Source organism: Osmerus eperlanus, chromosome 12, assembly GCF_963692335.1.
Source record: "Osmerus eperlanus chromosome 12, fOsmEpe2.1, whole genome shotgun sequence".
Lineage (NCBI taxonomy): Eukaryota > Metazoa > Chordata > Actinopteri > Osmeriformes > Osmeridae > Osmerus > Osmerus eperlanus.
The window spans coordinates 228,682-248,164 of record NC_085029.1 but is presented as its reverse complement, the minus strand read 5'-3'; the positions used below and the strand labels follow the sequence as shown (position 1 = coordinate 248,164).

At 40.1% G+C, this 19,483-nt stretch overlaps 1 protein-coding gene across 8 annotated transcripts in view; it reads right to left on the bottom strand.

The window, feature by feature from the left end:
- LOC134031485 (rho GTPase-activating protein 23-like) overlaps window positions 1-19,483 on the bottom strand; it is an 82,315-nt gene that overhangs the window by 40,390 nt on the left and 22,442 nt on the right. For 5 of the 8 annotated variants that reach the window (XM_062475118.1, XM_062475117.1, XM_062475121.1 and 2 more), the window contains exon 1: window positions 4,695-5,584. The exons of 1 other annotated variant lie outside the window; for it this stretch is intronic. In XM_062475118.1, coding sequence (XP_062331102.1) covers window positions 4,695-4,916 — 222 coding nt within the window. In that variant the 5' untranslated portion in view covers window positions 4,917-5,584. Of the gene's footprint in view, window positions 1-4,694; window positions 5,585-12,472; window positions 12,723-19,483 lie in introns of those variants that run through there. 2 more of the 8 variants (XM_062475120.1, XM_062475123.1) reach the window with 1 other exon arrangement.

Here is a 19,483-nt window from a genome sequence, read left to right as displayed (position 1 = left end):
TAAACAAGAACCGGTTCTCGATACCCATCCCTATTCATGATCCTCGGCGAGATGGGACAGCATAGGGGGTGGGAGAATCGATCTCAAGACTCATAGTATCGATACCAACGTTGGTATCAGTAGCCTATTGATTGATACTGGCGTGATAAGATCGATACTTAAGTTTCAATTTCTGTTCTCTACATTCAGTACACAATTCCCTTTACATCATAGTGGTTGTAACTTGTGCAAACGCCGTCTAACTTCGCCCAAGCTCACTTTGCCCCTCCCCTGCTAGGCTATGAGTTGTTGCCGCCGTGTACGTGCAGTAACACGACTCAGCGGCACACACTAACAGTGCGTTCACTCTGCAGCGGAGTGGGCGGCGCGGGGCGTCGGCTTCCAATTCATTTTCAATGAAACCAGGCATTGACGCTCGCGTAGGGCATTGTGGGAAGGCGAGCGGAGCGGAGCGTTGCAAGTTGGATTTTCTCAACTTTATGTAAATGAGGAGCGTGAAAACGCTAGCGTTGGCCAATCGGATTTTCGGTTTCTTGTTTCTTGTAACGTAGCAACCGTTGGTCATGATAAACATTTCTAGGTTTCACAATTTCAAGATGGAGGTGAAACTTTTCGTATGTGTCTGCACACCCAGTTCTGTTCAGAACAAAGTTACTAATGTGACGAGCCTGAATTTAAAGATTACATTAAACTAATAATGCATTGTGCATGGTTGCCGATGTCGTCAGTGTTCCTAGTGTGTTTTTATAGCCTACTTTTAAATTCAGTCTCTCACATTACGTGATTGTTCTGTGCCACTGCTAGCTCGCTAGCCCAGCCTACAAACGACTGGTTGAGTGACCGGTGGCGTAACATGTATTCTACTGTAATCTTGCACTAGTAAAAATTTGGTGTTTTTAAATAAATGTTGTGTAAAAGTGGTATTTTGATCGATATTGTGAGTACATGAACCCAAATCTGCACGCTTGGCCATGACTACAACAGTGACCTTAGAGAACTACAACTCTGTATTAACTTGTCTAACACGCCCCCGAGCGTGGGGCACTGTGGGAAGGCGAGCGGTGCAGAGCGTTAAAAAACGCTGCAGTGTGAACGTACAGTAACAGTGTTTTTGACAAAACTCTTTGTCCTGCGTTTTATTATGACCATAATCACGAACAAGTAATTAAAGAAAAAATCATTAAATGCTCATGAAAATGCAAATTTTAAATTTTAATTCAAATTTTCATATTGATGTTGCATTCACTTCATAAATTATGAGGCATTGCGCCCTCGACACGAAGGTAGATAAACTGCTTTTCTAAGTAAAAAGTAATATTGCAAATCAGCAATATTGGTATTGGCAGGGTTAGACGACGGATTTATTTTGCTGCAGCAAGTTACACCGTGGATAAATGTAAGGATAAATAAATAAATGTAAGGATAAATAAATAAATGTAAGTATAAATAAATAAATGTGAACACATTAAAACGTAAATATATATATATATAACTTTTCTTTCTGGTGTCAAAATAATACTCTGGCCTAATGTAGTACGATAATAATATTTGACCTTGACATTGTACCTACTATATGTCTCCCCTATATGCACCTCATCTCAGTATAAACAATTCTGTTCAGATGCACTGTCTGCAGTTATTACCATCTCTGTGAGGAGTGCATGAAGAGGAATTGTCATCCACAGCATATATTTGCAATGCGAATGGTAGTAACCTTTCGTGAAACATCTCATGTGTATTGGTTTTGACAGACAGTCTCAGCAAATAATATGGTGATTTAATCTCCTTTAGATATACACACAAATACAAGTAACATTTATATATTTAGTGTCTCATTTAATTTGTAATTTATATATTTTGTATGTCAATTAGGCATTTCATTATATAATTAGTCATTTATTTAAGCTTTGTGTTATCTAATTATTTATTTATCCAAGTATTTATTTATTTAGTTTTGGCCCTTATAATCCTCCATACGTTTGCAGAACAGGCTGCATTGGATTGCTGTCATTCAAACCATGCTCGCCTTCACAAACAGCAGCAGTAATGTTGGTACCGAGAGACAGGGAAGTGCTTCCACTAGGACCAGCACGCTCTGCCTGCTCTGGAGTATGAGTTTAATATCCCTTGTTGCAGGGGGCAGTAGATGGTTTGGGGATCAGAAATCGATGCATGATAAAAGGTTTTTCTTTGTAGTTACAAACACGCACGCAAAGAACAATCGATGGCTAACGAAGCTAAAAGACTATTAACGTCTTTAACCCGTGTATCTTCTATGAAAACAAATAAAGATTACAACTGAAACAGAAGTATGAAATTCCAGGGTCTAACATTAAACACCAATTCTACACCTACTATTCGTCAAAAGCCCTCCACAAAAGACCGATATACAATAACTTCGAGAACAAGTGAGTGAGTGGCAAGAGATTCGAGGTTGATTTCACTTTTATCGGAAAACGTGGATGCGGAGCTCTAACCTACGTTGTCCATTATCAACCAGACAATCACTGGGGAATCTTTTAAAAAGATTGGTTGAAAAAAAAGTATATTACTGAAAGCACTAACAGACTTTTTCATAGCTTCAACATGTAACCATTTTGGCTGAAGTCAGAAGGAGCTTGGGGGGGGGGGGGCGCGGCAGAAATCTGGGGGGGCGCAGCCCCCCCCCCCTGGATCCGGCCCTGTTACCACAGCCTAAACTTTGTCAATCTGTTCATGAAAATAATTAATTTCAGTCTAAACCGTACAACGGAATGTTAAATCGAATTCAACCAACGCAATCGCTACCAAGACGAACACAGCAGTAGTCTAGTAGGTGTACTGTAGTAGTAGAATTTACCTGGGCAGCTTCTCCACACAGGGCTATATCGCATTTTGCGTTGTTACTGACAATGATCGCTACCAGTGAGCTTTTTATGAATGAGCGATTTTCCACTAAATAAATGTCAAGCTTATTTACGTTTTTGGGGGCATATTTTCAGTTAGCAGATGGTACTGTTTGAATCGCGATTCCATCTTCTACTGCCGGTAACGTCGTAGAATCATCTTCAAAGGGGGTCCTTTATTAATGAATGAATGCAATATGAGTAGGCTAAATGCCTGAAAATATCACGAGAAGGGAAAACTTAAAAGGACGTTTAAGTCATAGAGATTAGGTCAATTTTTACACCGGGCTGCCAAATTTATTCGTTTTGATTCAGCTATGAGGCTGCCTCTTGCAGGGGAAATGAGAAGACATCATATTTCATTCTACACTTCACTTGTATTTTGAGTTGTAAATGAGCAGCAAAAAAAGATGCTTTTAAATCTGTTATCTTTATAAATAATAAATATGCATTTTTATATAAAATATACAGAAATATCAGTTGTAAAAATGTCATTAAAAAACGGACCCCTGTACAACCGACGCAAGCAGAGTCAGGTGGCTGAGTGGTGAGGGAATCGGGCTAGTAATCCGAAGGTTGCCAGTTCGATTCCCGGTCATGCAAACTGACGCTGTGTCCTTGGGCAAGACACTTCACCCTACTTGCCTCGGGGGAATGTCCCTGTACTTACTGTAAGTCGCTCTGGATAAGAGCGTCTGCTAAATGACTAAATGTAAAATGTCTAAATGTAAGCAAGCACACCCTACAATTTCCCCAGAAATTGTTCCCTCTCTAGTTGAACATGTACTTAAACACCACACTATTTTAAACAACACACAATGCTGGGGTAAAAATACATACAGAGTGGGTATGACATACCAGGAATAACAAGAACAGATCCCCCCCACTTTGATGCACACACCTTCAAAATAAGAATCAGCCTCCAAAGTGAACACCCACATTTAAAAGCACAAATACAAAAAGTAAATTGCAACAATGAATCATGTCACTGTAGGACTGTAGTCAAGCATCCTGAAACATTTTTGCAGCCAAAAAACTCCATCCCTGCTGTTAGGGAACAATCCCCCACAACACTCCGTTACATAAGATCTACAGTACACACACACACACACACTTACTCATCAAGACAGCAGAGAGACACATACTCTCACAGAGCTGTAGAAATTAAAGCTAGTTGACACACACAACACTAAACATAGCACTCCGAAATACATTCCATTTCCTGAACAGACAGGAAAGGTGAAAGCAATCAAACTGAAGGCAGCATGGTTCACCTGTCTATGTGGCTCAGATCAGGAGACAGGCAGAAATTGGCAATCCTTGGCAGTATTTACCAATTGAAATCAAGCATTTTTCCACCAGTGTATGTTAACCCTCGTGCTGCCTTCGGGTCACATGACCCAAAGGTTCATAACGAACCATCATTGTGTTTACCCAATTTTACCCAATACAAAAACAAATAAAAATACTTTTCTTTTAACCTTCGCAATGTGGGGGGTCTGAGACAGCCCGACGGTTAAAAGAAAATGCTTCACTTTGTTTTTGTATGCGGTAAAGTTGTCGCAATACGACGGTGGGTCACAATGACTGATGGGTCAGAACGACCCGAGGAGAACACAAGGGTTAACATATAGTGTAAGGTAACAGTTAAAATATAATTAACCATTATGTGTGGATCCATAACTACATTCTGTGAAGAAAACCCCACTTTAAGCACCTGCAAGCATAAACAATCTGTTTGCGGTTTAATTGACTTTATTGGTAAAGAAAATGTAGGGCTGCTAATCGTGCTAAATTTGACTGCCTTACCCTGGCCAGGCCACTACTCGGTATGGTCCTCCTGGGCACGCTCTGATGATGGGAAACGAGGGAAGATGCAGGGGGGTAGGAGTGTGGTGTGTTGTCTTGTGAAACCCTTTGTAACACTGCCAACCAGATACAACGTGGCTCTGGGTCACTGCAGTCCACCCCCACCGAACACGGGAAACACCAGTTCCACCCTGGCGGGGCTGGGACATCTCCTCTCAACATCGCACACAGTAGCTAACAGACAATTAGGTTGCCCAAGACACCTCACCTAGACAAACGACCCACATTTTCTAAACATGGTGGTCAAAAGTCAATACATGTACTCCCCCATATGTTTTACATAATGTTTGAGGTAAGGTTCCTTATTCCTTTTTTTTCACTGCGCACTGAGAAGTTTCAGTGTCCGAGGAACAACAAGGTGAACGAGTAGGCTGGGGATGAATACAAATGTAGAGAGATCTGGATGGATGCAGTACTGGTTCTGGTTCATATAAACTAGTGTCTGCTGTTGCCCTTCTGTTCTCTGAGTCCAATTTCCTGTAGTCCTCTTCAACAAGATATAGTATTGGAGCGGAGTGTACCCAAACTAGTCCTGTTGGTCTATGTAACAGTTTTTTATCCATCATGAAAGGATCTGGTCCAGTAATCTGTACAGCAGGCAGAGCAGGTATCAGTCACCAAATGAATGACAGGAGTTAGTCTTCTATTTTGTATATGTGACAGATGGATCTCCCTCCATCCTCTCTGAGTATCCAGATCTGATTAGTCTTCTCCATGTTGGTTGAAGAGTCCTGCATTGGTTAAAGCTACAGTAGAAGTCCTTGCTCTCTGTGTAGTCACACTGCATTAGGGTGCTTCACTGGTTCAGAAGAACTATCAGTATTAATCCAGTGTCAGTGGCTGCACTGTTGTCTATGTATAGTTTTCTCCTTTCTGACCAAGCATAGATTGCCTCCACCCCTCTTTCCCCACCGCTCTTTCTATCTTTTCCGTCTCATACCCCGGGTGCTCCATGCAACACTGGTACACTGTCACCACACTCACTCTTGTTCTTTCTCTCTCACACACAGATTCCTCACATCTATACTCTGCCCAGGCTGGTTCAGCTGTGAGCAGCAGTCCTCACAGTGCTTCTCTCTCTCTCTTGCTTTCTTCCTCTCCCACTATTCTGTCCTAATATTTCTCCCGCTCACTCTGTCTGTGGCTCCCTGTCTCTTCTTGTTGGGCTCAGCAGACACTGGGAAAAGCAGCCAATGTGTGTATGTGTGAGAGTGAGTCAGTGAATCTGAACAAATGTTCCTATTCAGGTAAAACTAAACTTCATTAGTTCAACTAAGTTGTTCTCTTTTTTGCTTGGACACTTGTGTGACATGCATCTAATGGATGACAGATAAGAGACAAACAACGGCAGACCAACTCTTCCCATCTATCCCCTCCCACCTCTGTTCTAAATTGTAACCAGCAAAAATAGAATGTGTGACTCAGTGTGGAATAAAAGTGCTGCCCTTCCTGCCTCTCTGTATCTCTCCTCCCATGGCTAACCCTAACCCTGGATATGAATGTTTGTGTGAGTCTCAAGCCCTGTTGGTGAGGGCACACACTAACCATCCCCCACTAGAGGAGGCAGGATGAAGAAAGTGGTCATGTGTGTGTCACATGTCATTTGTACGGTGGCCGACATGTGCAAACGCGCTGCAAATTAAGAAAACATCTTCATGAATTTGACAACACATGCGCAGCATTCAGCAAACGCGCTGCAAATACACACAACACAACCAAATACATAAACGCGCTGCAAATACATAAACGCGTTGCAAAAACATTAATACATTTACATTAATTTCAATGCAAAATAGTAAAATTATTTCTTCTAAATCAATGCATTCTGTAAACAGGCAAGTCAACGATCCTCAATTGTGAACAGTTGTTCTAATCAGAGTACAAAGTGTGCATAATGTCTCCAGAATATCAGTAGAAGCTATTGTCTTCAATAGACACTGGGTCTTGTGTGGCACAGAAGAAAAAAAGTTTTAGGGTTAGGGGTTGTGTTAAAAGAGCAGCAGGAAGAAGCATACCATTTCAGTATGCACAAAGAAGTGAGAATTGAACACACAGTGCAATTCATACATTAATTCACACAGATGTGATAACAATCTTTGGTGATGCCCAGAGTTTTTGTTTTGAATATAGTTACATAGATACAAAAAACTAAGGACTTATGGCAATGCATTTTGGGGAAGCAGTAACATCAAAGGAAATTGGCAATATAAAGAGGGGAGACCTAGGAAGAAAGTTTGTGTGAGTTGTTAGCTGTGTATTTCTGTGCACCTGTTATGTTTTCTTAATCCATTGTTCTAGAAGATCTACTGTTGTACAATTGTTAAACAATACAAACAATACATTGAATAATAATTCTGATTTGAATAAGAATGACAACCTAAATTCATGGAATCCAGACATGGAAGCTAACCCACCAAAGTAATATGAAGGAGACACTCAACATACTGCACAGATTGTTGTTTCCGGGAATATATGCAAGGATTTAATGGCTGTCAGTGCATCTTAGTCTGGGATCTCAAGAACACCAGAGAATTGCAAAGCCAGGTTCGTTGACCTTACATGGAGTTTCGAGAGATAGAGGCAGGAACCTCTAGTACCATAGGTTTATACTGTACGCACAAAAAATGTCCTGAGGCGAGTACCATCCCATTGAACTGTGGTCTCCTCTGACACATCCGTGAGGGAAGACGACAATGTTCATGTTAGTTGTTTTATGTTAATAGATGTTTTTATTTAATTTGCCTACACGCTCTTCTGGTAATGACTTATATGGGCTTTCATTGCCAAGTAGGAAACAGCATTTCTGCCAAATGCAATGTCATGGTCGTTTGCCACTGGCACTTTAAGCTCTTCATCAAGTTGCCTACCGCTCTGCAGTGTCTACTTTGTAATATCCAAGTGACATCACGCATGTCAATATTGTGCAGAACACAACATTGCACAAAGGAGACACTGGATTTTTCATAATTTGATAGGGGTTTTCAGTGAGGCCTGGTAACTGTCTTTCCAAGGTCAATAAGTAATCTTGTGAACTTCACACAGTTCTATCTGATCTCATTGTCATATGTATTTGTATACAAGGCTAAGAAGTTGTACACTGTACTGTTCTATGTTAAAACTTCACCATTCCATGCTGTGTCCTAGAAGGAAAGCTCTACGGAAACTGCAGTATATTTGTACTTGTTTACTCCATTGTCACTCTGTAACCTATCCACTTCACTGATTAGAACCATGGTTCAATAGAATGGAATGGTTCAATGATGATTTCTAACCTTTCTATTGATAATCTTAGTTTTTCCTCAGACAGAAATAATTGGACATCTTCACAATAGTATTGTAGTGCCCCCCATCCAAATATCCAACGTTGACGTCATTGATTGAATGCGTGTTGTCCCAGAAATGTCGGAACTGTGTTCAGTGAGACATGTTAAGAGTGATGAGCTAGGTCTTGAATGGATACATTTTTACAGAATATTTGTTCACGTAGTGTTTCCTATACAAATAACTTTGTAATGAGATAATTTCTTATTAAAGTGCTTTAGGCCTACCTCTATACTCATACTCTACAGGAAATATAACCTTTGGAGGAAGGGAGTGGTTGTAGTGGACCAGTATAGTTAGCAACAACATACTGTATGTGTGATTGACAGTATTTGAAAAACGGTTGTGTGCTCTGTGAGTACCAGATCAAGGCCATAGTACCAGGCCAGTTGCAATTTAGCCTAGAACAAATTGTTATTTTGTTGGATGCTTAAGCTTACTGGTTGACATTACACTTTAAAAAGCTTTAATTGTTATTCATTCATAAGAACTGTTTGTTTTTATAAACTAGGCTAGCCCACAATGTACATGAAAATGAAAGGATTTCTTTTTGGAGATGATTTAATACAAAGTTATTTCAAAACATACTCAAGGGTAATAAACCTTGACATGTTAGTCTTCATGAGGTATGTGGGAAAAACAAACAAAAAGGCAACTTCACCAAAAATAGCGTTAAGCACATTCACAACTGCCATCATTTCATCTCTAAATATTCCTTGTCATTCAAGCCTAGTGTACACCAGATTCACGGCACAGCAAATACTGCATGAGTGGCAACAGGGGTGAGGAAGCAGCTGGTTGTCCAGATGGGGTGTGATCCCCAGAGAGCTCTCAGAACTGGGGTGGTGATGGGGACATGCATGTCCCTCCCTCATATGTGATCCCCGGAGAGCTCTCAGAACTTGGGTGGTGATGGGGACATGTGTGTCCCTCCCCCATATGCACTGTCTGGAAGCAGAAGTCTTTGTTGACTGCACCTGATACCTTGTGCCTATCGCTGCCTCCTTTTTACCTTTCCCTCTTTCATGTTTTTCTCTGTAGACATTAGTATCGCTTTCAATCTCATCCCCAATTACTGTCCTGTATTTTCGGTTGTATTTTCTCCTCATTTCATTATTTCAAATGTTTGTGTTCCTCGCTCTTTCTCTTTTTTTTTATTGCACTGTAAATCTACATCAGTCTTTTGTTGACACAATCCTGGCAGCCCACCTGTGGGACAGTATATGCTGTGTATCCTAACATTCACAAACACAGAAATGCAAGCAGACAATGGCACGTACACACACACTCGTTTCTCAATCACTGTGTGGGAGCCCATCTTCCACCACAGACTGGGTATATCCAATGAACCCATCATTCTAGAATACAGACAGCACTGTCTACCCTTGACCTTAAAACCCTGACCCACACAGCCTCCAGCTACCCACATCATTTCTACCCTATCTTCAAGCACCATCCCAGATCAACAGAGCCTTATTGTCAAGTTTGCATTTCAGTGTAGCTGAGTCTCATTCCTCAGTCCTGCCCCGCAAAAAAAACATGCTATACAACACTTGCTGTCCCTGTGGTCAATGCAATTTTCTTCCTTTCACCCATTTGCATTTATGCATTTAGCAGACGCTTTTATCCAAAACGACTTCCAAGAGAGTTTTACAAAAGTGCATAGGTCACTGATCATAACAACGAGATAGCCCCAAACATTGCGGGTAGCCAAACATGAAGCATACATTGTGAAAACCAAATAAGTCCCAAAGGGAAGAACAATAAGAGCATGTAGTTCGACAAGTTACAATTAAACAGCATGAACCTCAAAAGTGTAAGAGTGTACCTGTGGAAAAAAGCAAGCAACAATAATATATTTCATGGCGAGTACAATAATTTTAAGACAGTTACAACAAACCAACAAAAGCAACAAGTCTCTCAATAAGAGACATTGTGATCCTGGAGGAAACTAACATCAGGTCAAGCCAATCATTCCTAAGTGCCGTTGTACTCCCGTTACCATCACTTCCACTACACACTTTCTTTCACTTGGATGATGAAAAGACACATCTGCAATGTTCTATCAAAGGAAATGCCAGAAGGTTTGTAGCTTACTGATTTAAGTGGTTGTATGAGTAGTAGTATATGTCTGTTTCACCAACTTCTGTCACATTTTGAGGAATTTTCAATACATTTCATGTAACATGGTTGACTTTATGACTCTTCACTAGCATAGTCAGAAGACTAAGACTGTTGGCTATCATAAAAGATCAAATCAGTTATATCATGATAGCACAACTAAGTAGAATGCAAAGAAGCCTCCATAATACACCAAGTGCTAATATCTGATAATAATAAATTAAATCTTGTCCAAATAATAAAGAATTGAACACTCTTTGAGCAACTTAGCAAATGTATGCAGAGGCAGTTGGAAGGCTGCCAGTTGGTCTCAATGGAATTACTTCAAATACTCAAAACTGGAATACTAAATTCTTTATCAACCCAAGATGAGTAATTTATGTTGGATTATGGCTGTAGGAACTAATCAATTGTTGTTTTTTAAAACTGGATGAACCATTTTGGTGAACCATACTAGCTTCAAGGAAACACCCAAGATTTCCCTATGGAAATCCCTATCCAAAAACATGACTCTATAAGTTCATCCAGTTAGTCATACAGACACAGACGTTTGATGAACTGTTGAAACAGACAGAAAACATTGTATTAATTTTGTCTGTTTAATTCCATGAGCTGATTTATTCGTTTTATAGGGAGGTAGTTGTAAAAGGGAGTTGTAGAGACAAGTGAGAGAGGTTGGTATGAACAAAACAAAAATAACTACATACTAACCTTAACAGTCTTGTTTATCGTAGGCTCATAACAGTACATGCTGCATTCAGAGACATTGTATGGCCATGTTTGACAGTCAATTAGAGAAAATTACAGCAACAGCAAAATGCAGCTACTTTTCAAGATGGCGTTCATCATTCAGTGGTAACATTTACAGAAGTTATTGTCCTTCAAACGTACTTGAACATTTAAACTCCAAACTATTTGAATTTTACATGTATTAATTTTGCAGACACATTTAAAGAAACATACAAATAGTGCAGAGGCTATAGTCCAGCACCTATTCAAGGAACCGAGGTACACAGTTTAAACAGTATTTCGTGTCACGGTCTGTATTACCCCCAGACACAGTGCAACCCAATGTCCATCAAGATGCATGCTTGAATGTAGAATGGCAATAAGGAAAGTTGCATGCCAAGTACAAATCCTCCATGGCACAAAGTAAGATGTTTACTTTGGGAATTATATATAAGACAAGACTTTCTCAACGTAGGACACAGAAACTAATTAGATTCTATGTCACAAATCTCTCAAATATATTATTGATTTCATAGTGCAATACCTAAATGAAGCCGTTTTTGCACAAATACAATGAATGGGAATGTTACTGGGTATTGAGACCCCATATCTTAATTGATACAATTATACAAACAATTCCATAGCAATCAACAGTAAATAAACCTAACCTAAGCCTAAACCCTATGTGGACGCCTACTAATGACTAAACTTGGGACAGATAAGAATGAGTACCAGCTACAACATGCCTTCCATGCATGCTCCCCGTCTCTGGAACTCACTACCACCCCAACTCAGAAATAATGATTCATTCCCCCATTTGAAAACACAAATCAAAACACATCTCTTTACTACTGCCTATTCCACGTAATGTCATTTGCACTGCTTCCTTCTGTTGTTTTTAATGTTGTTGTATTTCAAATTTTTCTGCTGCTTTTAATGTTTTTTATATACCTCTGTACGGTGTCCTTGAGTGCCGAGAAAGGCGCCTTGGAAAATAAAATGTATTATTATTATTATTATCTGCAGGATAACATGGATGTTGAGGCATCCTAAACTTTATATTGGCTCTGACTTCCTCCCGCATGTTATGCAATGGAGTAACAACTGGATCAACTAATTCTATGAAAGTTGAGAATCGGTTGTCACAGAGTGCAAATCTGTGTTTTTGAACACTCTTGAAATTACAAGTAATAAAGTGTCACATAATTAAACACAATACAACTGATTTTTCATAATTGCCATGTATGTCCAAAAAGCAAGCCCTGTTCTTAAACTCATAACTTTCCTGCACGATAACATAAATATAGCTGGTCATGCTCGGTGCGTACTTACAAAACGTATTAACAATAAGATGTAACTTCCCAGTGAACACTGTCCATATAGACACACCCATCGCACAGTGCAGTAAGAGTTGATCTGTAAGGGCACCGACCTTGCCTCCCTCAGTCAACGTCAAAGACGAATAAAAAGTGAACAGTTTCAAACAAACAAAGCCTAACTCTATTCAATCAATCGTTCAGACTTAAACATTTCTTTAACAGGTGCACTTACGTCTGCTACAGTGTTGCGTGGAATTCCAACAAGGCAAAAAACTACTCCATTCATTGGGCAGCCCGTATAGTGTGACTCAAAAGTGTGCGACGCGAACTAACAAAAAATACTTTTATATTATTCTGTCAACATTATGTGGTGTCATTCGGCAATCCTTCATATATCCCTCATTCAACCAGTATAAACAATTCAATCCCGCCGTTTTCGATAGGATGCCCAATTAAACTATCCCATCATCGACTCTCCTTCCTGGGTCCAATAGAGGAGGGGAGCAAGAACGCAACCAAGACACGGACCCGCCCTTCTACTACAATATGAGGGTATTAGAGCCTACATGTTAAGTTTCCTGGAACGGACAGTAGTTGTATTTGTCCGTCGTAAGAAAAAACAACATAGCAGCCAGTCGTTACTTAAAATAAAGTGGGCTAAATGTTTGGTCCAACCAAGGGACTTGTGTAGCTACACGAACAGAGGCACTATAAATTCAAAGACATGAACTTTATTATTTCTCCAAGGACCAAGTGTCCAGGTAACTCCGTTTGCACTGCTACAGAATTTAAAACAGTTAGCCCAACACATAAGCAGCAATTGCTGCTTATGTATTGAATGAATATAAATAAATCCAGAAATGTCATATTCGGGGGGGAAAATGAAACTGCTTTGGAATAGAACGTAAAATACTGCATTTGTACCTATGTAACAAGTTGGATATGTAGGCCTATGCATCGCTGTTATGGCGAACATAACTTTCCATCGATTTTAAATGACGTTTTGTATAACTGTGAAAAACGTTATAATAGCATAACAGAACCAGAACAAGATGGTGCAGTAATGAGCTCGCTAGTGGGGAACAATCACTATAGGCTTTCAATCGGGTCAGTCGCTCAGGTCTTATCCCTCCCATAAAGGAGGAGTGGCCCTTATTTTTTAGGTAGCTACTCATTTGTGCTTCCCATTTTAATCAGAAACATACACATACCGACAGGAGCATAGACATACCAACCGCTAGAATGCGTCATTGTCCATCACACCATAAGGCAGGCCCTGTGTTACGCAGAGCTGTGTTACAACTACGCAAGCAGCACACGATACCGCGCTTTAGAAGGCAGCATTAGTGATAGCCTTGAAGTCTACTCATTCCTACATTTGGTAAGCAGGGACATGAAAACAATACAACTCTGGAAAAAAATAAGTGACCTGGCACGTTTTTCTTAAAAAAAAAGAGGAGGAAAGGAAGGCCACTGCAAATTTTACTCTTCTGTTCCTCACTCTAAATTGTCCTTCTCAACTTATCTAAAAAGGAAAGAAAAAGATGCAGTGGTCTCTTAATTTTTTTCCAGAGCTGTATTTGTATTCAAATCATATAGAAATAGCTCCAATAATAGCACATTTTACAGTATGCAGTCAGTGTACTGTAGCTTACGGCCAGCTTGATAGCATTCTACATAAAAATAAATGTATGTTATCTCCTTTTCAAGTCTAATACTCTCTACCCCTCTTGATACTGACTAGCACTTTTTGCTCATAGTGCCCACAACTATTTTCAGTAGATGACTTAGCCAGCGGGATCCATTTGCCAATATATTCTTCATGACGAAATGGGATTGTGCAATTTCACTTTAAATGTGTAATAAACAAACAAACAAAAATAATGAATGCATTTAATTCTGAACATAGGAATTTAAGGGAAACACCCATTGAGTCAGGAATTGTCTTTGTTGTACCATATTCTTGCTTTGTTTTGTGTCTTTACTCTTCATAGTATGTCTGTACTTGGAATTGCATCTAGAAAGAAGAAGAATCAAACTATATTCCAGAAACATTAATTAGTTTTTATGCTTTTCTATTCCATATTGTTCCTCAAACTTAAAATGCTGTACTAAAGAGTGGAGCCGGATCAATTATTATTTCGGTTTCAATTCTGAATGATGCAACTAAAACTAAACTGACATTAACCAAGGCATCTTATCTGTCTGAACATAGACACATGACCTGATTCCGGTTAATAAGGCCTTTAGAAGCTTTTATACACATGTATATGTATCCACTATATAGGTGAAGCAGGGTCTTTACGTCCATTAAGATATTATAAACTTCTGAGTGTCGGTATTTTGATGGAATACTCATATGAATGTCACAGAACACACGTCTGAATGTCTGTTTGCAGTTCACTGTTCTTGTTCTATATGAATCTGCAGGAGAATCCCCACGCCTACAGGGAGCGAGTGTGCAGCATGCTCTGCATGAGTCTGGCCCTGATGCTGATGTTAGCTGACATTCCCCTCAGGCTGTAGTTGGGAGCATGCGCATATATAAATGAACATTTGTACTCATTGTACATCATTATGTAACAGCTATTCATAAAAACACAAGGGAGGTAGGGGCGAAAGAACCACTCAAACTACATCTAAATTATCCACTGTTCATTGTGATATACTGTGTGCTGGTTTGAGACCCTCTCACATATACACACACATACATACTTCTTACTCTACTTATTTGTCTCATTCTACTCTTGTCTTGCTTCCTGACGAAGACTGTGATGAAATTACAGATTTCATTTCCGGAGATTTTGACCTGGGCATCACATTCTGTTTGACCTTGTACCAGCTCAGTCACAACGTGAAGAGAACATTTGTTCACTACACTACCATAATCATATTTAATGTTGTAGTGGCTACATGCCACTGAATGACAACCAACCCACCTTGTCTGTATGCATTCAACATTTCATGGCTAGACGGGGGAGGGAGAGGTAGCTTGTTTGTGCTTTTCTTTGAGTTCAATGGGGACTTAGAGGGCTATTGCTGGTTCCCAAGGTCCCTTGGGATTTCAAGGATGGTTCTGTACTGTGGCAAGATGCCAAGAGTGCTCGAATAGGAAGTATAAATTGAAAAATGTATTGTGTATTTAATAGCTATGCATTTAATCAATTTAACTTTCCTGCTTAAGTTGAACTTACTCACTTACTACCCCCATTTGTAACTTATTATGGGTTAAATCGGTAACTTTGCTTCATTATTCATTTTGTTTTCTCCCAATATAGAAACAAGACAGACCATGTTACTTTCTCTACCTCCAAAATATTTATTTAAATGAGAGATCATGGGCCACAATCTCGCCCCACCAAAAAAAAGATTAATAATCATAATAACACCACAGAAAATATTTGTATCATGATTGTGTAAAAGCCTTTAACACCCCTTTGGCCCATAAAGAGGGAAGCTAGAGAATCAGTCTAGACACTGTTGCAAAGTGTCAATGTAGAACAGAGGGTGATGGAACCCATGGTGGCTGTGTAGGGGGCTGCCCTCTGTGAGTGGGGGTTGTGTGTCACTAATCTCTCCTTGCCCTGACAGGGTTTCATCCTCTCTCCAGGGGGTTGAGCATTCTCTAGCCCCAACCCCCCCTCCCTTCTCTCATATGACCTGCTTAGCCCCCTCTCATTCTCATACCCTGTCCTTAATATTTAAATCCATCAACATAATTACACACACCTCTTTTTTATTAACCGAGTATGCAGCCATTTAACATAATTTTCTCAATAAAATGTGGGGGGTGGGGTCATATTAGCCATTTTACAAAAGTGTATAATGTATGTATAAGGAATAATGTATAAAGAAACCCTTGCCCCTGGCCAAAAGTATGTACTGTAGACACCTGCTCTGTATACGCACATTAAGGAATTGGTCCCCGATTTGACAGCAGATCAAGAGGTCTCAGGTTCAAATCCCCCCTCCCTGCATACACAGCTTTGATAAGGCAGCTGTTAAATGAAATGAATGGTTGTTGTTAATTTGCGCATATGGTGGAACAATGCTGCAGTATTTGTTTCCATTGACCTACAGTAGCATGCCCCCAGGAGCCCTGAACCATTAGTCCCTCACCTCTGTTGCCCCACTCAAACCTAGGAAATGAAAAGATAAGAAAATGGCTCCATGGTATTTAGCGGAAACCCGTACTCTCAAAAAGTCCACTCGAAAACTGGAACGTAATTGGCGGACCACAAAACTGGAGGTTTTCCACATGGCTTGGAAGGATAGCATTTTGGAGTACAAGCAAGCTCTCATCAGGAACAGATCAGAATACTTTTTAAAGTTGATTAGAGAGAATCGGGCAGAGCTGAGTCATGCAGGAGACTCAGAGACTTTAGCGCGTCACTAGCATCTTGTCATATCACGCAGTCGGGGCACACCTTCTTAGCAGGGCGGGCTATTTAAACAGGATATCGCTGCACTCTGCATTGCTAATGCGACACAGGATGCTCTCTGTTTAAATCTGATGCCTCCGCCTCCACGGCCTCCACCCTTGGTTCTGTGTTCTTTTTGTAGGGGGAATGCAATTACTGCTCTCTGCTCATCAATAAAGTATCAAGTAATCACTACTACTGAGTCCTCCTGCCTGAACCAGCACAACGCTAAATTCCTATTTGATACCGTTGCAAAACTCACAAAGATAAGTACATATGGTCTCAGGACAGATCTCTCACCCGATGACTTTCTATAATTCTTCAACCACAAAATCTATGCAATTGGACAAACTACAGACTAGCCCTGGACAAATGACCATGAATACCGAATCTTCCTCCGTACCAAGCACGCTGCATGTTGAGGCTCTCACCCACTTCCCCTTATAGATGCATTCCTAAAACGAATAGATTACAGTTTTTCTCAATTTCTAAAACACTAAAACCCATTGGCTGAACAAAGTTCTCAGTTGCCTGAACTCATGTAGCTAATTGTTCCTGTCTGTTGTCAATACCTTAAGCCACTTCACATGGTAAAACACAATTTGCAGATCTCACTTAGAATTTTCAGCAAAAATTGTAAACACATTCTCATTCTCAAAACACATTCTGCACTCTAATGCACATGTCATCCATACTGGTAAACACAAATGGCAACAATCAAATACAAATAGAGAAAACATGTCATTGACTAAACACAACCACTCAAAATTGATTTCACTTGTTTCAAATGATGTGACACAACCAATATAAGCCAGTTCAGAGAGCAAACAGGTTGTTGAAGGTGGGAAAATAGATTTAGATTTAGTCATTTAGCAGACGCTCTTATCCAGAGCGACTTACAGTAAGTACAGGGACATTCTCCCCGAGGCAAGTAGGGTGCCTTGCCCAAGGACGCAACGTCATTTTGCACTGCCGGGAATCGAACTGGCAACCTTCAGATTACTAGCCCGCTTCCCTAACCGCTCAGCCACCTGACTCCTCCTTCGAAATATTGCTTGTGATGTCGACAAAGTGCCTTGGCCTAACCCAGCCCAAAGACAAGAAGAAGCAAATTGATCACATGTTTACTTCTTTGATTTGTGTCCCTTTTAGTATTGTATACTGTAGTACAGTGCATTGTAGGCTGTATACTGTACAATGAACAAATTGTATAGCCCTGAACATTGTGCTTTCCATTTGTTACAGTAACAGTACTGACTGCTCAATAGATTTTGACTGGTTGCAGGTTCATATCAACAAAGAACAAAAGTGAGTTGTGAGTAGTGAGATGCAGGGTACAGTACTGTATAGGGGTACAAGGAGGAGAAAAAACAAAAATAATTGCAAAGAGCAAAGCAGAGTAGTAATTTCTGATCAATTTTGAGCTACTATGATAAAACATGTTTTTGTTCATCAAAAGACAATGACGGATAAATATGAGATTACGTAAAAATGCTTGATAGTGTATATATTTGTGGTTTTGTAAATAGTGCTTGAAGATGAGGTTTTGTGTTTACAGGTTGAGAAAGTGGGTGACTGTTTCAAGAAATGTGTTTTAGCAATTGTGAAAAACTGTAATCTAAACCCACCAGCTGCCTTTTAGACCCACTTCCTGCCAAACTTCGAAAGGAACTCCTCCCTATTATTGGACCACACATGGTAATTATTATTAACAAATCTATTGTAACTGGCCAAGTCCCTGTCGACTTAAAACAAGCAATCATTAAGCCCCTGCTTAAAAAAAACAAAAAACCTGGATCCTGGATCTTTCAGCAATTACAGGCCAATTTCAAATCTGCCATTTCTCTCAAAGATTCTTGAAAAAGTTGTAGTACAGCTCACTGAACAACTCTCCTCAAGTTGAAAAAATCAGTTGTATGAACCCCTCCAGTCCGGATTTCATCTTCACCACAGCACTGAAACAGCACTGGCCAAGGTAGTCAATTATCTACTATTGGCTTCTGACGCAGGCTCTATCTCTGTCCTGGTTCTCCTGGACCCAAGTGCAGCATTTGACACTGTGGATCATCAAATTATCCTGGAACGTATGGAGAATGATGTTGTGATCTCTGGTCCAGCACTCCATTGGTTTAGATTGTATCTATCTGACAGACTATGTGACAATTTGTCCACTATGACGGCCGCTCATCCAGGAGCTCCGTTGTAAAATACGGAATACAGCAGAGTTCTGTCCTAGGCCCTCCGCTATTTCCCTCTACATGCTGCCACTAGGAAACATAATTCGAAGCTCCTGAGTAAATTTCACTGCTATGCAGATGACACCCAGCTATCCATGTCCCTAAAGCCTGGAGAACAACCACACACTCTTGAAACGTGTTTCTGCGATAAGAACATGGATAGAAGCAAATTTTCTACTTCTCAACTTGAATAAAACGAAGGTGCACATTTTTTTACCTAAAAAAACCCAGGAGAGATCTGTCCAATCTCACCCTGGACGTCAACGGCATCAAAGTCTCCCAAAGCCAGCTTGTCAAAAATCTTGTCACAATGGACCTCTCATTTGACATTTACATTTATGCATTTAGCAGACACTTTTATCCAAAGCGACTTCCAAGAGAGAGCTTTACAAAAGAGCATAGGTCACTGATCATAACAACGAGATAGCCCCAAACATTGCGAGCACCCAAAACATGAAGCATACATTGTGGAAAACCAAATAAGTGCCAAAGGGCAGAACCATAAGAACCGTTTGAATACCATATTAAGAACATTACCAAAACTCAATTTTTCCATCTACGTAACATCACTAAAATAAGAC